Raw genomic sequence first — 18,670 nt, 5'->3', positions numbered from 1 at the left:
CATGCAATAAATGTAAACTTAACTGGATTCTTATAAAATTTAACAATAGGAAATAAATATGGAAAAGAAATCTTATTCAATTTAAATTTTAATTTTTTACTCAAAGCAATAATCCTTTTTTCAATAACTTTTTTTTTTATCTTCTTTTAATTTATAATAAGTATTATTAGCATTATATTCCTCAATTATTAATTTTCTAAAAAAATATTTAAGCATAATAGAAAAATTATTAGAAGCTTTATCAACAACAGTAATGATAAATTTTTTCTTAAGATTTTTAATCTTTTCAAACAAGTCATTATCAATAATGCTACCTTTAGGATAATAAAAAAAACTTGGAATAAAATAAATTAAATTTAACTGTTTCAACAATTTTAGCCTTCCACTCTATAAAACCCTCAACAGGCCAATGATATCTTCTAGAAACCTTAGCAATAAAAAAATCTAGATCTCTTTTCACTGATAAAATAAAATCTTTATTCCTAATTTTACACCTGGTCCTAAATTTAGAACCTTTACTCATAGTATCAATTAAATCCTGATCTCCTACAATATCTAAATTTCCCATAATAACATGACCATAATCATTATCAATATATTGATAAAAATTTTCATCTTTACAATGACAATCAGTAAAAGAATTATCATTTAAATCCCTACTTAAAAAATTATAGTTACAAATTCTCTTCCTTTAAGTAGAGGAATATTTATAAGCTATAGAAACTTAAACTTGTTTTAAAGGGAAAATGTCAGAAAATTAACGAATAACTTGTGAAATCCTAGCAGTTTCAAATTTTTTATCTTGAAAATTAATAGTACAAGAAACTTTCTGAACTTTAGTAAGTTTTTTGAAAAGTAAATCAGTTTTATCTACCCCAAGCTTAGATTTAACTAAATCTAAAACAATAAATTTAATAAGTTCAGTATCAAATTTAATTTTATTCCCAAATTTAAAAATGAAATTAAGAACTTTGTTTTTAAAGCCAAAAATATGTTTCCTAATAAGAAAAATATTGTTAAGATTAACTTGATAGTTACAAATTTTTGTAATTTCATCAAAATCAATAATTTTTCCATGTCCTTTACCATTAACTCTTTTATATCTAAGACTAGAACTAAAGCTGTAGGAAAATAAAACACTTTAAATTTATCATAAACACAAAAGTTATTAAAATCACTAGTGCCTTCACCATTAAATGTACTATTTATACCATAAGGAAAAAGTGTTTTAAGACTTCTTCTTCTTCAGCACGACAGCCCCTTGCAGGCCTTGGCTGCCTCAACCATGCGTAGCCTCCAACGCCTCCTATCTTTTTTCCAGTTGTTAATCTTTATTACTTTGAGATCTTTAGTAGTGTCATCCAGATATCTAGTTGGACGTCTTACACTGGGCCGAGATCCAAAAGGATTTTTAAAGGTGGCAATTTGTACTGCATTGTTTTCTGGACCTCTCCAGATATGGCCAAGTCATCTTAATCTATTGCTTCGGATAACCTGCACTATCTGTGGCTGTTCATGGAGTCTATATAATTCAAAGTTGTATCTAATTCGCCTTTCCCCTGTACTGGGCCAAAAATATTTTTAAGGATTTTCCTTTCAAAAACAACAAGAGTATGCTTAGTGTCTGTGTTTAGTGTCCATGTTTCACTTGCATAGAGCAATACAGGTAGAATAAGAGTCTTATAAATTTTAATTTTGGTTTTTCGACAGATTAGGCTTGATCTTAATTGCCTTCTTAGTTCAAAGAAACACTTGTTTGCCATTTTAATTCGGTTGTCTACTTCTGTCTTTATGCTGTTTTGGGCATTGATCATTGTTCCAAGGTATTTGAATTCATTAACCTTTTCAAAGGTGTAACCATTTATGAATAAAGGATCATGATTTACAGTTGTGGCTGGAGATTCCATAAATTTAGTTTTATCATCGATGATGGTAAGGCCCATATTTGTGGCAGAAGTTTAATTGCTTCCAGTAGTTTATCTCTCTTTATGCTGTCGTAAGCAGCTTTAAAGTCTATAAATAAATGAAAAGTTTTGATATTATATTCCTTAGTTTTTTCTAAAATTTGTTTTAGGGTGCGAATTTGATCTGTTGTAGATCTTTGTGATCTAAAACCTCATTGGTAATCTCCAATTATTTTGTCGGTAAAAGGGAGAAGTCTTGTAAAAAGTAAGTTGGAGAATATTTTATATGCCGTATTGAGGAGTGTAATGCTCCTATAGTTACGACATTCGAGCTGATCTCCTTTCTTAAATATGGAACAAATGGAGCCTTCTTCCCATTCAATGGGCAATTTCTCCGTATACCAAATTTTAACCATAGTATTATAGATGGCGTTAAGAAGCTCTGGTTCTTCAGTTTTTAGTAGCTCAAATGGTATACAGTATACAGACCTATTGTTAAGTTTTTTAATAGCAAAGACAACCTCATCTAGAGATGGTGGGGGGATGTCTATGTGTTGAACTGGTGTACTAATAACAGACTACTAATATAAATATTTTCTAAATCAAGCCTATTATCTAAATTGTCCATAAAATCCAAAATAAAAAGAGTAACATTATTAAAATTGTGAAACTGAAAGTGCAAGATTTCATAATGCTTAGCATTACAGAAAAAAAAAAAAAAAAAAATTAAGAGTTTTCTGATGAAAAATTTTGTGGTATAGATAAAATATGGATTTTCATTGAAATTTACCTGTTAGACCAAAAAAAGTGAGGGAATTTTTTTTTTCTGTAACTGAGTGGGAACCCTGATCTGCCTGCTTTCCTTTTTAGCATTCAACCATTAATTTGCCTGTTTTAAGCACCATAGGTGTAGGAAATTCATTTTTTTTTTTTTTTTTTTTTTTTTTTTTTTTTTTTTTTTTTTTTTTTTTTTTTTTNTTTTTTTTTTTTTTTGTAATTTTTGAATTGCTGGTTTTTTGCATTTAACATTTTGATAAAACTTTCTTTACATTTTTACTGTATTCTCTTTCAAAAACTAAGCTTCCATTAAAAATCAAGTTAGTTATGACAAATTGCCAAAAAGCATAAAGTTTTTACAAGATTTAATAAAAAAAATAAATAAATTTAACTCATCATAAACATACAATTTTCCTATCTTTAATATTAGAATTTCGACCATTATCATAATAAATTTTCATCAAGTTTTTTTAACATCGTGTTTCATTAAGTTTGTATTCTAGTTTAGAGCACTTGTATTTTTATCTTTAAAGATCAACACGCAATCAAGATACTAACATAAAATGTAGAAATTTGATTTTAGTTAACTGAAATTTCAGCTGAAATAGGTTTAAATAGTCAAGATTCTACTCTATAAACAATTAAGAAGAAAATAAGATAAAAATGTCATTTATTTTACAAAATTTAAAATTCTGTTTTTTATTGGTTATTTAATTTACTCATAACTTCAATTACTAAGAGTAAATAAAAATATTTTTGCTGTTTTTATCAAATTTATTAAATGCATATTGAAATACATTTTTATCATAAAATTTTTTTTCTTTCGAAGTGTTAAATCATTTAATAAATTTTATTACAGATCTGCTGAATTATTGTGTTAACATCTATGATGATGGAAATTTATTAGAGATTGTGAGCACTTCAAGTAAATCCTACTTTTTACTTTTGATCAAAAATATTGTATATAAAAATTACAAGTTTTATTTTGTTTTGTAACTTAGCTATTTGTTTATGTTATTTAATGTTTAGCATCAAATTTATTATAACAATTATGAGCTGATCTTCAAAAATTGTAAATGACTTCTTTAATTTTGAAAAATTCATTATTTAGAATTTATTTTCATCATATTATTCTTTTAGAATACTTCTAAAAAAATGTACTTTAAGAAAGAAAAATTAATTTTGAAAAATAAGCAAGCTGAAGGAAATAAATATTTGAAGATCTAAGTTGATGTATGTTCACAGGGACATATTAAATTTAAGTAAATTTGTTTTTGAGTTATAGGAAATGACAAAGAAAATTTCCCATAATTGTTTTTTTTTTTTTTTTTTATTTATTTTTTTTTATCATTGGCCTGTTTGTATGATAAGCTATACGCTGCAAAATATTAAAATATTTTGTAAAAAAATCTCTTATTGGTTTTTTGAGATAATATTGTCTTGCAGTGGCTTAAGGTTTCCAGTAAATCAGAGAAGTCAAGTATTGTTGATAGAAGTTCAGTGTGTAAGCACTTTGAACAGCTTGCACAGGAATTAAGAGTGTGCAATAGTGGTGCTCGAAACTTTGTGAACTTTTCAAACCCTAGTGCTTTGTAAGGCTGCCAAAGCGAAATGACCTCTTTGAAGAATCAAAATAGTGATGGCACATCCTTAGGGATATTTCCCAGACTGTTTGCCAATAGCTCATTGTGCAACTCTAATGCAATGCAAATACTACTCGATAATATTGTAGCAATGATAATATAAGCAAGGGAAAGAAAAAGAGTTGTCTAGCTACTTTTCACAAAATCCATCGTGATACACAGTGTTTTTATTGCCAATTGGCAGAACCTATAAATTCACAACACTCATTTAGACTTTTCGTGTCACAACATTCACACTCTTGGCGTTGTAATTTGCTGCCAAGAAAGAGCATTCTAAGGTTGTTCGTCTTTCTCTTAATCAGTTAATAATTTATTTACATTAAAGTAAAATGGTTACGAAATTCGTTTCTAATAAATAATTCATTTCTTCCAAGCAGACAAATTCAACAAATAAATTAAAGTTCATTTAACTGTTTCTTTTATATATATATATATATATTATTTTATTAATGATTGATGGTAAAAGGGGCTGAATTTGCTTGTCTTAGAAAGGCTAAAAAGTTCCAAGTTATGACTTGAAACAGAAATATTTTTACAGACAAAAGCTTAGTATAAAAATCCATAGATTCGTTCAAAATTAACATTTTAATCTATTGCTATAACTGTTAACTTGTCTTACTGATGTATTCACATTGTTTTTATTATATTTATTATTGTTTTTGTGAAAAAGTGTTTCAGAGTTTGCTATAATTTTATTTTCTATTGCCTAATAATTTTTTTATGTTAATTAAATTGGATACAAAACATTGTTTAGTTAAGAAACAAGCATTGTTAACTTTAAATATAACTAATTATTGCAGGTGCGCACGGAACTCATGTTGCGAGCATTGCAGCAGCCTATTTTTTTGATAATCCAGAGATGAATGGTGTTGCTCCTGGTGCTCAGATCGTCAGCATCGCTATTGGAGACCGTCGTCTCTCGACGATGGAAACTGGGACGGCATTGACTCGTGCTGTAAGAATAGGATCTTCTTTTTTATAATCTTCTCATATTCTAGAGGGTTGTCACTCCACATGGAAAACCTAGAAAATACAGTGAATTAAAAAATCACCTAAAATAACAGGGAAAATGTAGGGAACTTTCTTACCAAGGTTGGATTTTTACCGTCAAAAACTGGTTTTTGACATGACAGTGGTAAAAACCGTGTTTTTACCGGTAAAAACTGTCAAAAACCTACTGTTTTCTTTAATTTATGGCATATAGCGGATAATATATTATTTTCACATAATTGCCTTTATAAATGAATGTTGTAAATGATTGCTATTGATTTTGCAACTATATACATGTATTCTTATAGAAGGATATACATTCATACAGAAATATTGTAATATACTTATTGAAAATAGTGATACTTACTTTTATCATAATAGCTTGATTTGCAAAGGATTCAAAATTTTGCACTTCTTAATTGTTAGAAATAAACAAACTTACAAAAAAGCTTGGAACTATTAATAAATACAAGAACTAAAAAGAGTTTAAAATTTGGCATTACTTAAATATAGAAATAAGCTAAACAAAACTTTCAAAACTTGTAACTACTTACAAACTCTAAGTCAAGAATTACTGCTATTTTGTCAAGTTAAGAACTTCTATTCAGTTGAAAAAGCACTATAAACAAAACTTAATTACAAACAAAATTACATGTTCAGTAGTCTGGGTCACTGTGCCGAAGCATACGATAGCAAGTGACTAATTTTGCGCATTTTTCATTGCCCAGTCGATTTCTAAGTTTAGTGAATGAATGAGTCCAAAATTTGAGAAGATTCAAAATTATTTTACCAAATACTTATAAATTATTTTACCAAATACTCAAAATTATTTTACCAAAACTATGGGTTTTTGACAGTTGGGTTTTTGACATGACGGTAAAAACCATGGTAAAAACCGTCATGTGTCAAAAACTTGCCAACCCTGTTTCTTACTTTACAAACTGTGAAAATACGGGGAATTTTGTTTATTTTTGTGTTTTTAAATAATGGTGACCTCTCAAAGTGCAATCTATAAGGATGATATTTCAACTATTTCATTTACAATGATGTATGTTCTACTGTTCCATTTTTTTCTCTAAGTTTTTTCAGCTATTAAAACTAGTATCGTTGGTTCAATATGGCTCACGCGCGAGCCTCTTAATATATTGTGTATAATGTGTGCAGTGAAAACAGGAATTTTTTTCTAGATTTGAGTGGCAACCCTGATATACTAAACTGAACTCAGTGGCACAACAGCCTATAGAGGGCCATGGCCTACTGTGCCCATCTCAGTTGTCTTGACCTTGGGCTCTGAGATGCAGGAGCAGATGTTCCGGTCAAGTGGTCAGCCGCATGCGGATCCCCTAGTGCAGGGATGGCGAACCTTTATGCATTTTTTCTAAAAAATTGTTTAATGAGGTCATAGACGTGCCGACAAATAGTTTTGACTTCGTGATTATTGGATAAATAATAATATTAAATACTATCAACTCAAAACTCTTTTTTTACTGAGAAAAAAAAAGTACATTTTGCAATGTCTCAGTTATAAGCGTAGTTCAACTTAAAGTGACATCAGTGTGACTTCCATTGTTGCAGATTAGATGACAAGTAACTTATATTAGGGATATAAGATGTTAGTTTAAGCAGAACTGTTAATTTTTTTTTGCTAGTTATTTATTGTTAGCTTGTTAATTTTTGTGAATTTTAATTTAATTGTTAATATGCTTCATAGTGAACTTTGTGATCGGTGGCGTGCCCAAAATATTGAATCACGTGCCATTGGTTCGCCATCCCTGCCCTAGTGTTTAGTTCCTGAGCATGCTCGGTGCTCGCTTATCGACCCACCATTGGGACGAAAGGCCCAGTCGACCTCGCCCGGCCCGAGGATCAAACCCGGGACCTGTGGCACGGGAGGGCGAAGCACAACCACTCGGCCACTGAACTCGTGAAAGATAACATTTTTGTTGTATTTATTTGAGATAAATTATTGGGTTCAATTGTATGCAAATTTATAACTGCAGTTATCTCATAGCATCTAGTGTTAAATTTGCCTCATTGATTGAAATTCAAAATGTAATCATAAATATGTCAAAATTTTTACTTTTGAAATGGTTATTTTAACAAGCCCTTCTTACTTAATTAACTGATTCTTAACTTTAGATGACTCTGCTTTTTATTGATTTTTTTCGACTTTCGTGTCATTCACTATTTTTGGTTGAAAAATATAAATTTTTATTTATAGTTAATCAAGGTTATTAACAGAAAATGTGATGTTATCAATATTAGCTATGGAGAGCATTCTCACTGGTGTGGAGGGTAAGTGTGTTTCTCATGAATTTTTTTAAATTATTTTATTTCTTAAATTTTATGGATGTTTTAGAGTTTTTAGTTATCTCTTAAACATTTAAAATTGCCTCCAGACATGAGTACACTATTAAAATCAAGTTTGTTTTGAGAATATTTAATTTTATAAAATCTGCACTTAGGGAAAAATTGTTTCAAAATTAAATTGATTACTACATTAATATTTTATTTATACTTAATTTAAATTTGACATTTTAATTAAATTTGAACTAAATTGTTTTAATTTACAAAATATTAGCATATTTGGTTGATTATCAGTATTCAAAAATTAAAAGTTTAGCAGGGTTTAAAAATTTTTTTTGTAACTTTTAATGTTTTTTTGCTGCAAAGTTCATTTCAAGCATTATTTATTGAAAATAGATTTATGATAGATTATGAAAATAGATTATGATAATCTTTAAATAAATTCTTTGAGAGTTTTCCTTTACACTTCACTCCAATAATTTTTAACTATTAATATTCCTTAAAAGCTTTGCCAGAATTTTTGTTAGTTTATGTCAATTTTTATGAGGGATAGTTTAAAATGTGTGTTTCCTTTCTTTTAGCCGTTTAATGGAGCTTGTACATCAAGCAGTTGACAAGCATGGTATTATTATGGTTTCAAGTGCTGGTAATCATGGACCAGCCTTATCTACTGTTGGCACTCCTCCTACATGCCCTACAAACTCAGTTATTGGTATGAATAACGCTTTTCTTTAAAATTGTATTTATATAAATGAAAATTTTAAATGTAAATATTTTCGATAATTTCAATAATTTATATCTCTCATAATGTGGATCCAAGTCTGTAAAAAATAACAGAGATGCATATATATTAAAAATTTTTATCTCCTTTTTATTTACTTAATTTAACAAAGATATGATATAATTATGATTTTATAAACACAGGAGTTTGTTCCTGAGGACCTGTCTACTAAATGTACTAAGCATTTAAGGCTCTTTTTTATATTTGATTTACATTAAAACTTTTCAGTACTCAGGAGTAATTTTATGAATATAATCAAGTGAATCATCATTGGCTCAAAAGCCCAGGGTGGGCCTTGGCCTTCTCAAGAAGTTTTTTCCGGGTTAACCTTTTTCCTGCTAGTGTTTTCCAGTTTTTAGTTTCTAAGACCAAAAGGTCTTTTTCTAGACCATCTATCCATCTCAAATTCGGCCTGCCTCTTTTTCATGTGCAAACTGGTCTGGCATTGAAAACACTTTCTGGTACGATCTTCGTCCATTCTGATAACGTGGCCTGCCCATTTTATTCTTGTCGTTTAATAAAGTTAATAATGTCAAGATCGTTATCTGAGTGATTCAGCTCTAAATTTGTTCTTCTAAACCACATACCATTTTTTTGAATTCTTTCAAAAATAATTCTCAAGACCTTTCTTTCAAAGGTACCCAACCTAACCTCATCGGTACAAGATAGGGTCCAGGCTTCACAAACCTATGTTAAAATTGATCTTACAAGAGATTTATATAATAAAACTTTTATTTTTCTATGAATTACATTCGACTTTATGTATTTTTGAATTCCATTAAAACATTTATTGGCTCTAGTAATTCTCCTTTGTATTTCCATCGTAGAACCCAAGTAAACAGGGCTGTCAACTACCTCAAATTTATATTTTTCAATTTATAAATGGGTGTTATTGAAGCTTGTTTTAGTACAGGGCAAATATTTAGTTTTGTTCTCGTTTATTCTCGGGGACCATCTCGAGAGCTGCTTTCTCTAAAGAATTAAAAGCCTGTCTTAGTGCTATTACAGTAAATAAAAGTGAATATTTTAGTAATATTGTGGAAGAAGAAAAAAATCTATAGTTTTCTGAAGGCAAAATAAGTATGTATTTAAGGCTCTTATTTATTTAGGAAGTGTAGTTCAAACATTTATACTGTTTAGATTTGTAATTTTTAAAAATATATAATTCATGTATTCATCCTTTGACTTTAGGGACCATTTAAAAATTTGCCTCTGATAAAAATTTTTAGCTGCTATTCAAACTTTATTTTCATTTTAAAATTATTGGAATTGTTTTTTAATGAACTGATTGTAGAAATATTTATCTTAATCGCAATTTTTTAAAAAAATTATTGAATATAGTCTTTAAATTGGAATACATTTTCTATTCAAAATTTTTTGAAAACCTTTCTCAGGTTTGCAATATTTACATTTTAAAACTTTATAATGATTGTAACCAATAAAAAATTTAATAATCAATTAATAAGGTGTCATTTACTAATATACATTTGGAGGTCAAACATTAATTGCTGTTGAGAGCCGTTCACTAATTGCTATAACTTTGTTAAATTAAATTACAACAAATTGTAATTTTAAACTGAAAATAAATTTTTTTTACATTATTGAGTGTAGCAATTATTTATTTTAAAGAATAAAAAAAGCAACTCTATATTGAATTTAATTAAAATTGTGCATAAAATGTTTTTACGGTCTCTAATAGTATCAGGAATATATGAATATATGTAGTTTGTTGCCAAAAATGAGTTATTTTTTTCTTAATTTTGTTAAGTCTTCAGCTTTTGAAATTTCTTAATTTTGTGTTCTATGAATTAAGAGCAGTAGAAACGAATTTATTGATCCTCCTAGCTTGAATATGATTTTTTAAAAAGTGTTTGAAATAACATAATTATTAATTATAAGCATGGATACCATATAACCATCTGTGTTTAAGTTGTGAAAAACTTCTTTTTGTTTTTGTACTAGATTCTAACAAAAAGTTTTTCATTAAATTAGTTAGTATTAAGGTGTAATGTTTAATATTGATAGGTAATTAAATAAATCTCAGTTAAAAAATTATAATAAAAATGAAGTTAGTAGAACTATTTGTGTATTATGTTTGGTGTGTAAATTGATTTCTAATTTTCGCAAATGAAAAGTTCATGTTTTTTTACTTTGTGGCACAATTAAATTATGTGTTGATAATGTAAACTTTGGTTTTCTTGTCATACATGATCTTCTAATATATAATAAGGATGATTGTATTCTGGGTTTTTTGTATCATCCCTCCAGGTCTAGAAACTAGGATCAGGGTTGTAATTTTTTTGCAGAATTCTGCATGTCTCAAAACCATTGATTTGTAGACTTCTGCCCATCGAGACTTACAATCCAACGAAATTTTCACCTCTATCGAAAATTTAAAGTAGGAATTAAGTGTTCTACAATAAAGAAAAATTTGTCAGATTTTTGTCTTTTTTAATATTTGAAGCTATGCCAGAATCCGATAACATCGCGATTAATATTCACGAAATTTTAATATCGAATATCGATTTTTGTATTCTCCTGATTTAAAAATTACACACTGTGAATTGTATTCTCGCAATTCGTATTCACGTAATTCTGAAATTCGATATTGCAATATGAATTCACAGGATTTAAAAATCAGGCATCGCAATTCATATTCACGCGATTTTAAAATCCAATGTTGCAATTTGTATTATTCATATTCTTAAAATCCAATATCACAATTCTAGTAAAAACTAAGTATTTTTGTTGAATTATTTACTATAAAAGTGTTATTAAGTGTTAAAATTAGTTACTATATTATTTACTATAGTTCTTTATTGGTAGGTAATTTAATTATAAATCTTAGTTCAAAAAATTTTATTAAATATGAATAGCATATAAATTGATATCTAGTTATCGAGTTTTTGCACTTAAAATTTTCAGGTTTTTTTTTACTTTGTGTCACAATTACTCCTGATATAAAAAACTAAGTTTTTTTTGTTAAAAATGCTATCAATATTTGCTTACAGGTGTTGGAGCATATGTTTCACCGGATATGATGCTTGCTGAGTATTCTTTACGGGAAAAAATACCCAGTTTAGGGTACACATGGACTTCACGAGGACCTGGGTAATTATTACTAAAATGTGTAACTCTGCAATTTTTCTAAGTGCTCTGACTTTTCATGAAATGTTTTAATTGAAAACATATTTCTTTAAGACGTTGACTGATGCACGCGTTTACTGTGAAATCTCCTTCAGGCCACAAGTACTGTTATAGGAAGCGTTTTCTGCTAAGTACTCCCACCGATATTCTAATAATGCGAGTTTCTGGTGGTCACAAGAATAATATCCGTTTGTTTCCATGGTATCAAGTCTGTTTATTTGTGTTCACATCTGTTTCTCATCTTGCCACTTTACAGCATCAGTTTGAATCTTTACCGAGTAAAGAGGATTATAACTTATTTCTTAGAGTCAAATAGAAGTGAACAAGAAAGCTTTTGCGGAACTCTCAATAATTTTCTTAATAAATCATTTTTGTATTACTTTTATTACGATTCAATAGTTTTGTTACTTCTTGTGAAATATTTTTTTTCAAATACATACAAATATCCTTTGTAAGTAGTTAATACTGGTAAAGTAGAGGTGACATGGCCCAATTAGAAACACTGCTGTCACCCGAATAGGGATGACACGGCCCAGTCAGAAACTTTGCTGTCACCCGAATATAGGTGATGCGGCAGTTAATGTATAATATAAAACTTATGTGTAAAATTTTCTTGTTTTGTAAAATAAGGCATGCTTTTAGATTTTTGAAGTAGGTTTGATTTTGCTTTATTTGATTGTCAGCGATTGGGCCACAATCGCTGACACATTATAGCTTATGTGCTATAATGTTTCAAAAAGGACAGATGACGTAAAAGGGTTGTGAAAATAATTTATGACGCATCTTCAATTAATTCCCCATCATTAAAAACAAAAGGGCACCAACAGATTTGTGTTGACAAAATTAAAACTAAATTTAAAATGTGTGTATGAAAAAATCATTTTTCATTGTTGTTCATAGCTGAAGGAAAAATTTAGATTCAAGTTACATCATTGCTTTTTGTTGATGCAGGTGTTTGATCAGTCCTAATTAAAAGTGTTAATAACTCTTCTTTGTTTTGTCTATCACACATTTTCATATTATAGTTTTTGTTTTGATGACAGATTTTTTAAGAGTGCTTCTGATATATTTTTTCTCTTTTGTCATCTTTTTTTTCCCTATCATTAAAAAATGAGTTTGTCAGCTGTAAAGTTTTGTTTTCAGAATTAAGGATAATTTTTTTTTGTTTCTTTTTTGCTTTATTTATTTTCTTTTATTTATCTCTTTTATTTTCCTATAAACAACAATTTTAGCAATAAACCTATGTTTTTTTTATTATTTTTATTTTTAACTTTACAAATTCTGTATTTTTAATGAATTTTGTTAATGTATATATTATTGAGACTACATTTTTTCCTGTAAATTCAGTAATAAAAAGCACTCGTTAAATAGCTATGGTAAACCAAAAAGACAGTTTTATCAGATGTTTTTCCATGTTTTCTTTTCCACTTAGCAATTTAAGTTTTTTCTTATTTATTTATTTTAAATATTTTTATGAGCAATTATTATAGTTCATCTCTCTTTATCATTATTCTTTTTTTTCCTGAGCTGCAATTGACAAAAATTTTTTAAGTGCCGCATTCCATTTCTAAAATGTAAGGAACTATTAGAAACAGATATTTTTGGAACTCAAGCCTATCCTGAATTTTCAAATTATTGATAGTCGAACTTTTACTGTCGTTCTATTCTTTTATTTTCTTCGGATATTTTAAATCAATCCATATCCATTGATACTGTATTAAAATTGATTATGAATTCTTTAAACCAGAAATTGCAAAATAATTCTACTAAATGTGTGAAATTTGTATATTCTATTAAAATTCTGCCAGTTAAATCNGTCCCGATCGTTCCGGATAATCGGTTCCCTACTGTATTAAAATTCTGCCAGTTAAATCATGAAAATCTGTCATATCTCACTCTGGATGTGTTATTCTATTCAAAATTTAGATCTAATGGACACTTAAGTGTTAGTGTATGTGCTCCAGGTGGTGCCATAACATCTGTGCCATCGTGGACTCTTAGAGGTTCTCAACTCATGAACGGAACATCTATGAGCTCACCTCATGTTGCTGGATGTGTTTGTAAGAATAAATTTTTCTTTCACTTTACTTTGTCTTATATTTTAGTAGCAGTTATTTCATTTTTTATATATTTTTATTTTATAACTGGCATTGAACAGCCGACCCAATTTTTGGTTTTACAACTAATGTTCAACTCCGTAGCCATGTAATTTTGAACCCCATCCAGAAGACAAGGGAACTCCTGGATCATGTGTTGGGATAAATTTGCCTTCGTGGAGAACTTTTTTGAGGGAGCTAACCCGCATTTGTGTTACATGGAGAGGAGATCACGAGAACCTCTCACGGTTAGCCTGACAGCAAAGGGACAGTTTTTGAAAGAATTAAATACGAAGTATCTTTGGTAGGCAAAAGATTGATGGAGAAGAAGTATAAAATCTGGGCCTGATGTTATCAAGTACATAAAAACACAAAGACCAAAATTAGTTGGACGTTAAATCAGAAGGCATGAAAACCAAAACTGCAAGAAAATATTTTTATCAAAACCTATAGAAACAAGACAAAGACCATGTCTTAGGTGGATCGACAGTATCGAGAAAGACATCAACCCTTTGAAAATAAAAAACTAGAGGATAGTCGCTAAACAGAGAGATAGTTGGCGGAAACTCCTAGGGAAGGCCACGGCTGTCGCACCAGTGAAGAAGTATATGTTTTCTTAACTGTAGATAACTTAAATCATTTGATTGTGATCTATATACTTGGCTCATGATTGAATTGGAAAACCTGATGTATGCTTACAATCTAAATTTGAGTTGTGTAGAAAGGAAAAATTTCTGATAAAATTTGATTTAATAATTATTTTATGAGTTAAAGTGAGACAACCTAATGTTATTTAAGTATGACTCTTATCTTCTAGTTTACTGGTATGTTTGTTTAAACTGTTTTGTATCACCTAGTGCGACATTAATGACTAACAAGTACAAATTGCTATTATACATTGTTTATAAGATCAATGACTATTATACAGGCTGGCCATAATTGAGACAGAAGTTTTGAAAGCCTGATAATGAGAAAACTATGGAACCAACCCCAAACTAATTTGCCATGTACATATGATTTTTTAAAAGAAGAGAAAAAAAGCTTAAATTTTCACTACCAAGGTAAAAAATGGTGCTGCTATGGTATTTTTGGAATAAAATAGACATCATAAACAGTTAAATTGAAACTTTAAATTTATTTTAAGGTAGCATCACATTTATGTTTACAATTGCATTTTACTCTTACTTTTTTAAAAATATTTTAGCGATCCTCTCTTTCTTTAACAGTAGCAAATTTTAAAAATAGAAACAAGATTATTCAAAGTTAATCTTACTTCAATTAATTTGTTAACTAGTATGACAAAATATTTTGTCATACTAGTTAACAGATTAATTGCTGCAATGGTCATGATGATATTTTTCATAATGGATGATATTACTTATAACCATGAAGTAAACTCCCCCCATTGTGAAGTGAGTTTATTCCCTGGTTAACAAGTTAAGTGCTACTTAGGAGGCAGTGGTTAAAGAATCAGACTCCAGTCCAGAGGGGCTGGAGTTCGATCCTTCAACTGAGTACATGAGATATATATGCTCGTAAAATCCATGGAATTGAAAATCCTGTGGCCGGTCACTGAGCTTGGTACAGCGATCAGGAGTAAATTTCCTTTCCCTTAATATCTGTGTCTGAATTGAGGGAGTGATCTCATGAATGAGTGGTGCTGCCATCTATCCGTGGAGTTCTCATCCAAGACGTACTTTCACACTTGTGGTGTTCTCTTTTCAGCTAAACGGCGCACATTCCTGATTTAATTTGCTGGCCAAATGACTGACGAGCTCGGCTTGTGTCATTGGTAACAACAGTGCTGCTTGTTTGTAAGCTGTGTTTTTCCTTCTACAAACTTGAATATTCTCTGTCATATTCTATGTAAATAATAAAATTCTTAATGAATCCAGGTCATGAACCTATAACCTTCTTTGTCACAGTCCAGGACTTTTGTCTAACAGCTTTTCCTGCAATAGAAAATTGGTGGTAATAAAAATGCAAAGAATCTTCTGAATTTATTATTCCTATTTTATTCCCAAGAAATGGTCTTACAGTCCCATTTCAGTACATGGTTCCGAAAAACCGAGCTATTAAAAAAAAAAATCTGGAATTCCTATGATCTAAATAGTTGTCTAGTGCAAATTATGTTAATTTGGGTTCATCAGTGTTCTTGTTACTAGGCTAAGGCTTTAAACATCTCTACTTTAATTATGGCTACCTTATACTTGTCTAACCAGGTGTGTTTTAAATTTTATTTGAATGAAATGTATAAAACATGTTTCATTGTTTAATTTGTGTCTTTTAGGCTTGTTGCTGTCAGGGCTTCAAGTACAGAATATACTATACTCTCCTTATAGCATTCGAAGAGCCATTGAAAACACAGCTCTAAAAATAAGCAATTGGGATGCTTTCAGTATGGGGCATGGTTTGGTTCAGGTGTGAATTTTTTTTTCTGAAAATAATTTAATAAAAAAATAAAATAGAATAATTTAGAATTATTTAAACTTAATAACATGTGTATTTATATTTATCAAAGCATCTCTTGTGTCTTTGCATGTGATAAATGGTAATTTAGTAAACCTGTTCAGATCTGATGAAAAGAGAAAGAAGCACTTTCCCAGACTGGCTTGATTCAAGAGTATATAGACCTAAGAAACTGATGTTTTTTTCCCCTTAAGCTTAATTTCATCTAAAAATTCATATAAAATCATTACTGCAATTTGAAAATGTATCTCTTAAACTCTGGGATGTATTTAAGTGACAATATTATAATTTACTTCTGACAAACATGCCAAGCGTCAATGTTCATTGTATTTACATTTAAGAATTATTTAAATTTTTTTAATTATTTCATTAAAAAAATACTGAACCAAGTAACAATTTTAATAAAAAAAATTTTAGAGGCCTATTTACTAATTTACATTTGTAATATGAATTTATTAAAATTTTCTTAATTTGCTTAACTCTTTACATGTCTTTATAAACTTAATATAATCAATAATATTAATCTTGTTAATGCTTTGTCGAATATGCTTTTATAAATAACTTTTATTTAAATCTAAAAAATACACTCGATAACCTTTTTAAATAATCAAATTAATTGTCATTGTGAATAAATAAAAATTTTTTACATAATTAAATGAAGTAATTATGAATTTAAAAAATAGAATGAGAGATTCAAAGGTGAATCTATTTAAAATTGTGTATAAATTGTTTTTATGGTGACAAATATAACAAGAGAAGAATTCTTTGTCAGAAACTAGTTATTTTATCATGATCACGTGAAGTCTTTGAAAATAATTTTGCATTTTGTTAATGTATATATGAAGAACTTTCACCAATAGGGAGAAAAAAATTTTATTAATGCGCATAACCTAACTATGATGTTTTTTAAAGTGCTTAAAAATATTTTTTGAGTGCTTGGAAGGTGTTTATTTTTTGCTTCAAAACTTGGTTGTGTACCCTGTATAATTTAACTCTAATTCATTTTACTATCTCTAACATAAACCAAAATTATAAATTGTTAGTTTTTAGTTTTAATGCTATTGATATTTTAAATTTTTTCTGCAAATAACAAATACTAAAGAATATATTTTTGTGCTTTAAACGATTTGCATCAACAAAAAAAAATTTTTAAAACTCTTCTTTGTTTCTTAACTATAACTGAAGGGTAAATGCAGGGTCAAACACTACAGTTATTTTAATGATGTCTATTTAACACAATATTCTATGTAATGATTCAAATCATGTTTCTAATAATTGTTAAAATAAAAAAAGCTATTTATTTTCAATTCAAGTATAACCTTGTTATTCCACCTCACTATATTTTTTGCATCCAATTGTGGTTCTTTTATTTTTCTCTAGTATGTATTTGTAAAATATTTTTACTTTAATGTTTGTTTTATTTCAATTCTATTTTAAATTTTGTTTTATTTAAATAGTTTTAATGTTATTACCTTTAAGCAGTTATTTTTCTTATAAATTAAGTGATTTATTCATTTTTAAACTATTTCTCTTCTAGGTTGATAAGGCATTTGAAAATTTGGTTACTTATTCAAATATCATTGAGGCATTTGTTCGATTTAATATTACATGCAACGGCCAAAGTGGTATCTACCTTAGAGATTCTTGTAAAACAAAGTCGCCGAGTTCACTCAATATTTCAATAGAGCCGGTATTTTTAGGTGATTCAACTGCAGGTACGATTTAGTGTGTTTGTCTCTCTCCAAATTGCCATGCCAAACTCAATTATCAGTTCCATTCAGTCTGACAAATGGATGGACTAAATTTAAAATTTTAGAATTACGTACATCCTTTTTTTTTAAGTACTTTTATTCTAGGAGTCTAAAATTAGAAGAATATTTGTTTTTCACATTAAGTTGTCTCTTTTATGAGGCCACAATGCATTAATAATATTACGGGAGAGTCTCGATTATCAGAGTTAATGTGGACCACGTTAATGAGTATCCGAGTTAATGTGGACCACAGCTAACTCGGATAACCCAAAAACTTGGTTAAAGCGAAGAGCATAAAAAAGGAAAGAGTAGGTATAAATGTAATATGTTTAACAAATGCAAAATTTATACAAGTACACCACATACAATTCATATTATAATTAAAAAGCTGTTTTTACTTAAAGTTATTAATCATTGTTTGTTTTACGTAACTTAGGTGCTTTTCTGCAGCAATGTTTTGCCTTTTTTTTAATAAACAACAGGACAGTTGGTGTTCTTCGATATATTCGATAGCTTTTAGTCCATTTGTATGAGAGTTTTTTTATAGGTTGATTTTCATTGTCACTGTTTTCATCATCTTTGCTAGATTCATTTTCATTATTGACCATATTAACGATTATTTCATCTGATCAAATTGTTAGATTTCGTTTTTCCTGAGTGTTTGGATGATAAAATTCTGATTTTTTTTTCAACTGTAGTTTTAAAAATAATATAGAAAGAAAAAAAAAACTTGAACTCGGATAATCGGGACTCTACTCTATCTTCATTAATGTTATTACCTTGATTAAATAAAATAAATCTTTTA

At 28.8% G+C, this 18,670-nt stretch overlaps 1 protein-coding gene across 1 annotated transcript in view; it reads left to right on the top strand.

Annotated features, from left to right (window-relative positions):
* Nucleotides 1-18,670, top strand: part of LOC107453821 (Tripeptidyl-peptidase II) — a 65,950-nt gene that overhangs the window by 9,933 nt on the left and 37,347 nt on the right. Inside the window, exons 7-14 of the mRNA XM_043042603.2 lie at nt 3,541-3,606; nt 5,125-5,279; nt 7,536-7,609; nt 8,203-8,333; nt 11,414-11,513; nt 13,476-13,609; nt 15,936-16,066; nt 17,652-17,829. Coding sequence (XP_042898537.1) covers nt 3,541-3,606; nt 5,125-5,279; nt 7,536-7,609; nt 8,203-8,333; nt 11,414-11,513; nt 13,476-13,609; nt 15,936-16,066; nt 17,652-17,829 — 969 coding nt within the window. The remainder of the gene's footprint in view (nt 1-3,540; nt 3,607-5,124; nt 5,280-7,535; nt 7,610-8,202; nt 8,334-11,413; nt 11,514-13,475; nt 13,610-15,935; nt 16,067-17,651; nt 17,830-18,670) is intronic.

Source organism: Parasteatoda tepidariorum, chromosome 9, assembly GCF_043381705.1.
Source record: "Parasteatoda tepidariorum isolate YZ-2023 chromosome 9, CAS_Ptep_4.0, whole genome shotgun sequence".
Taxonomy (NCBI): Eukaryota; Metazoa; Arthropoda; class Arachnida; order Araneae; family Theridiidae; genus Parasteatoda; species Parasteatoda tepidariorum.
Note: the sequence above shows the minus strand (reverse complement) of the source record. Positions and strands in the feature narration are given on the sequence as shown.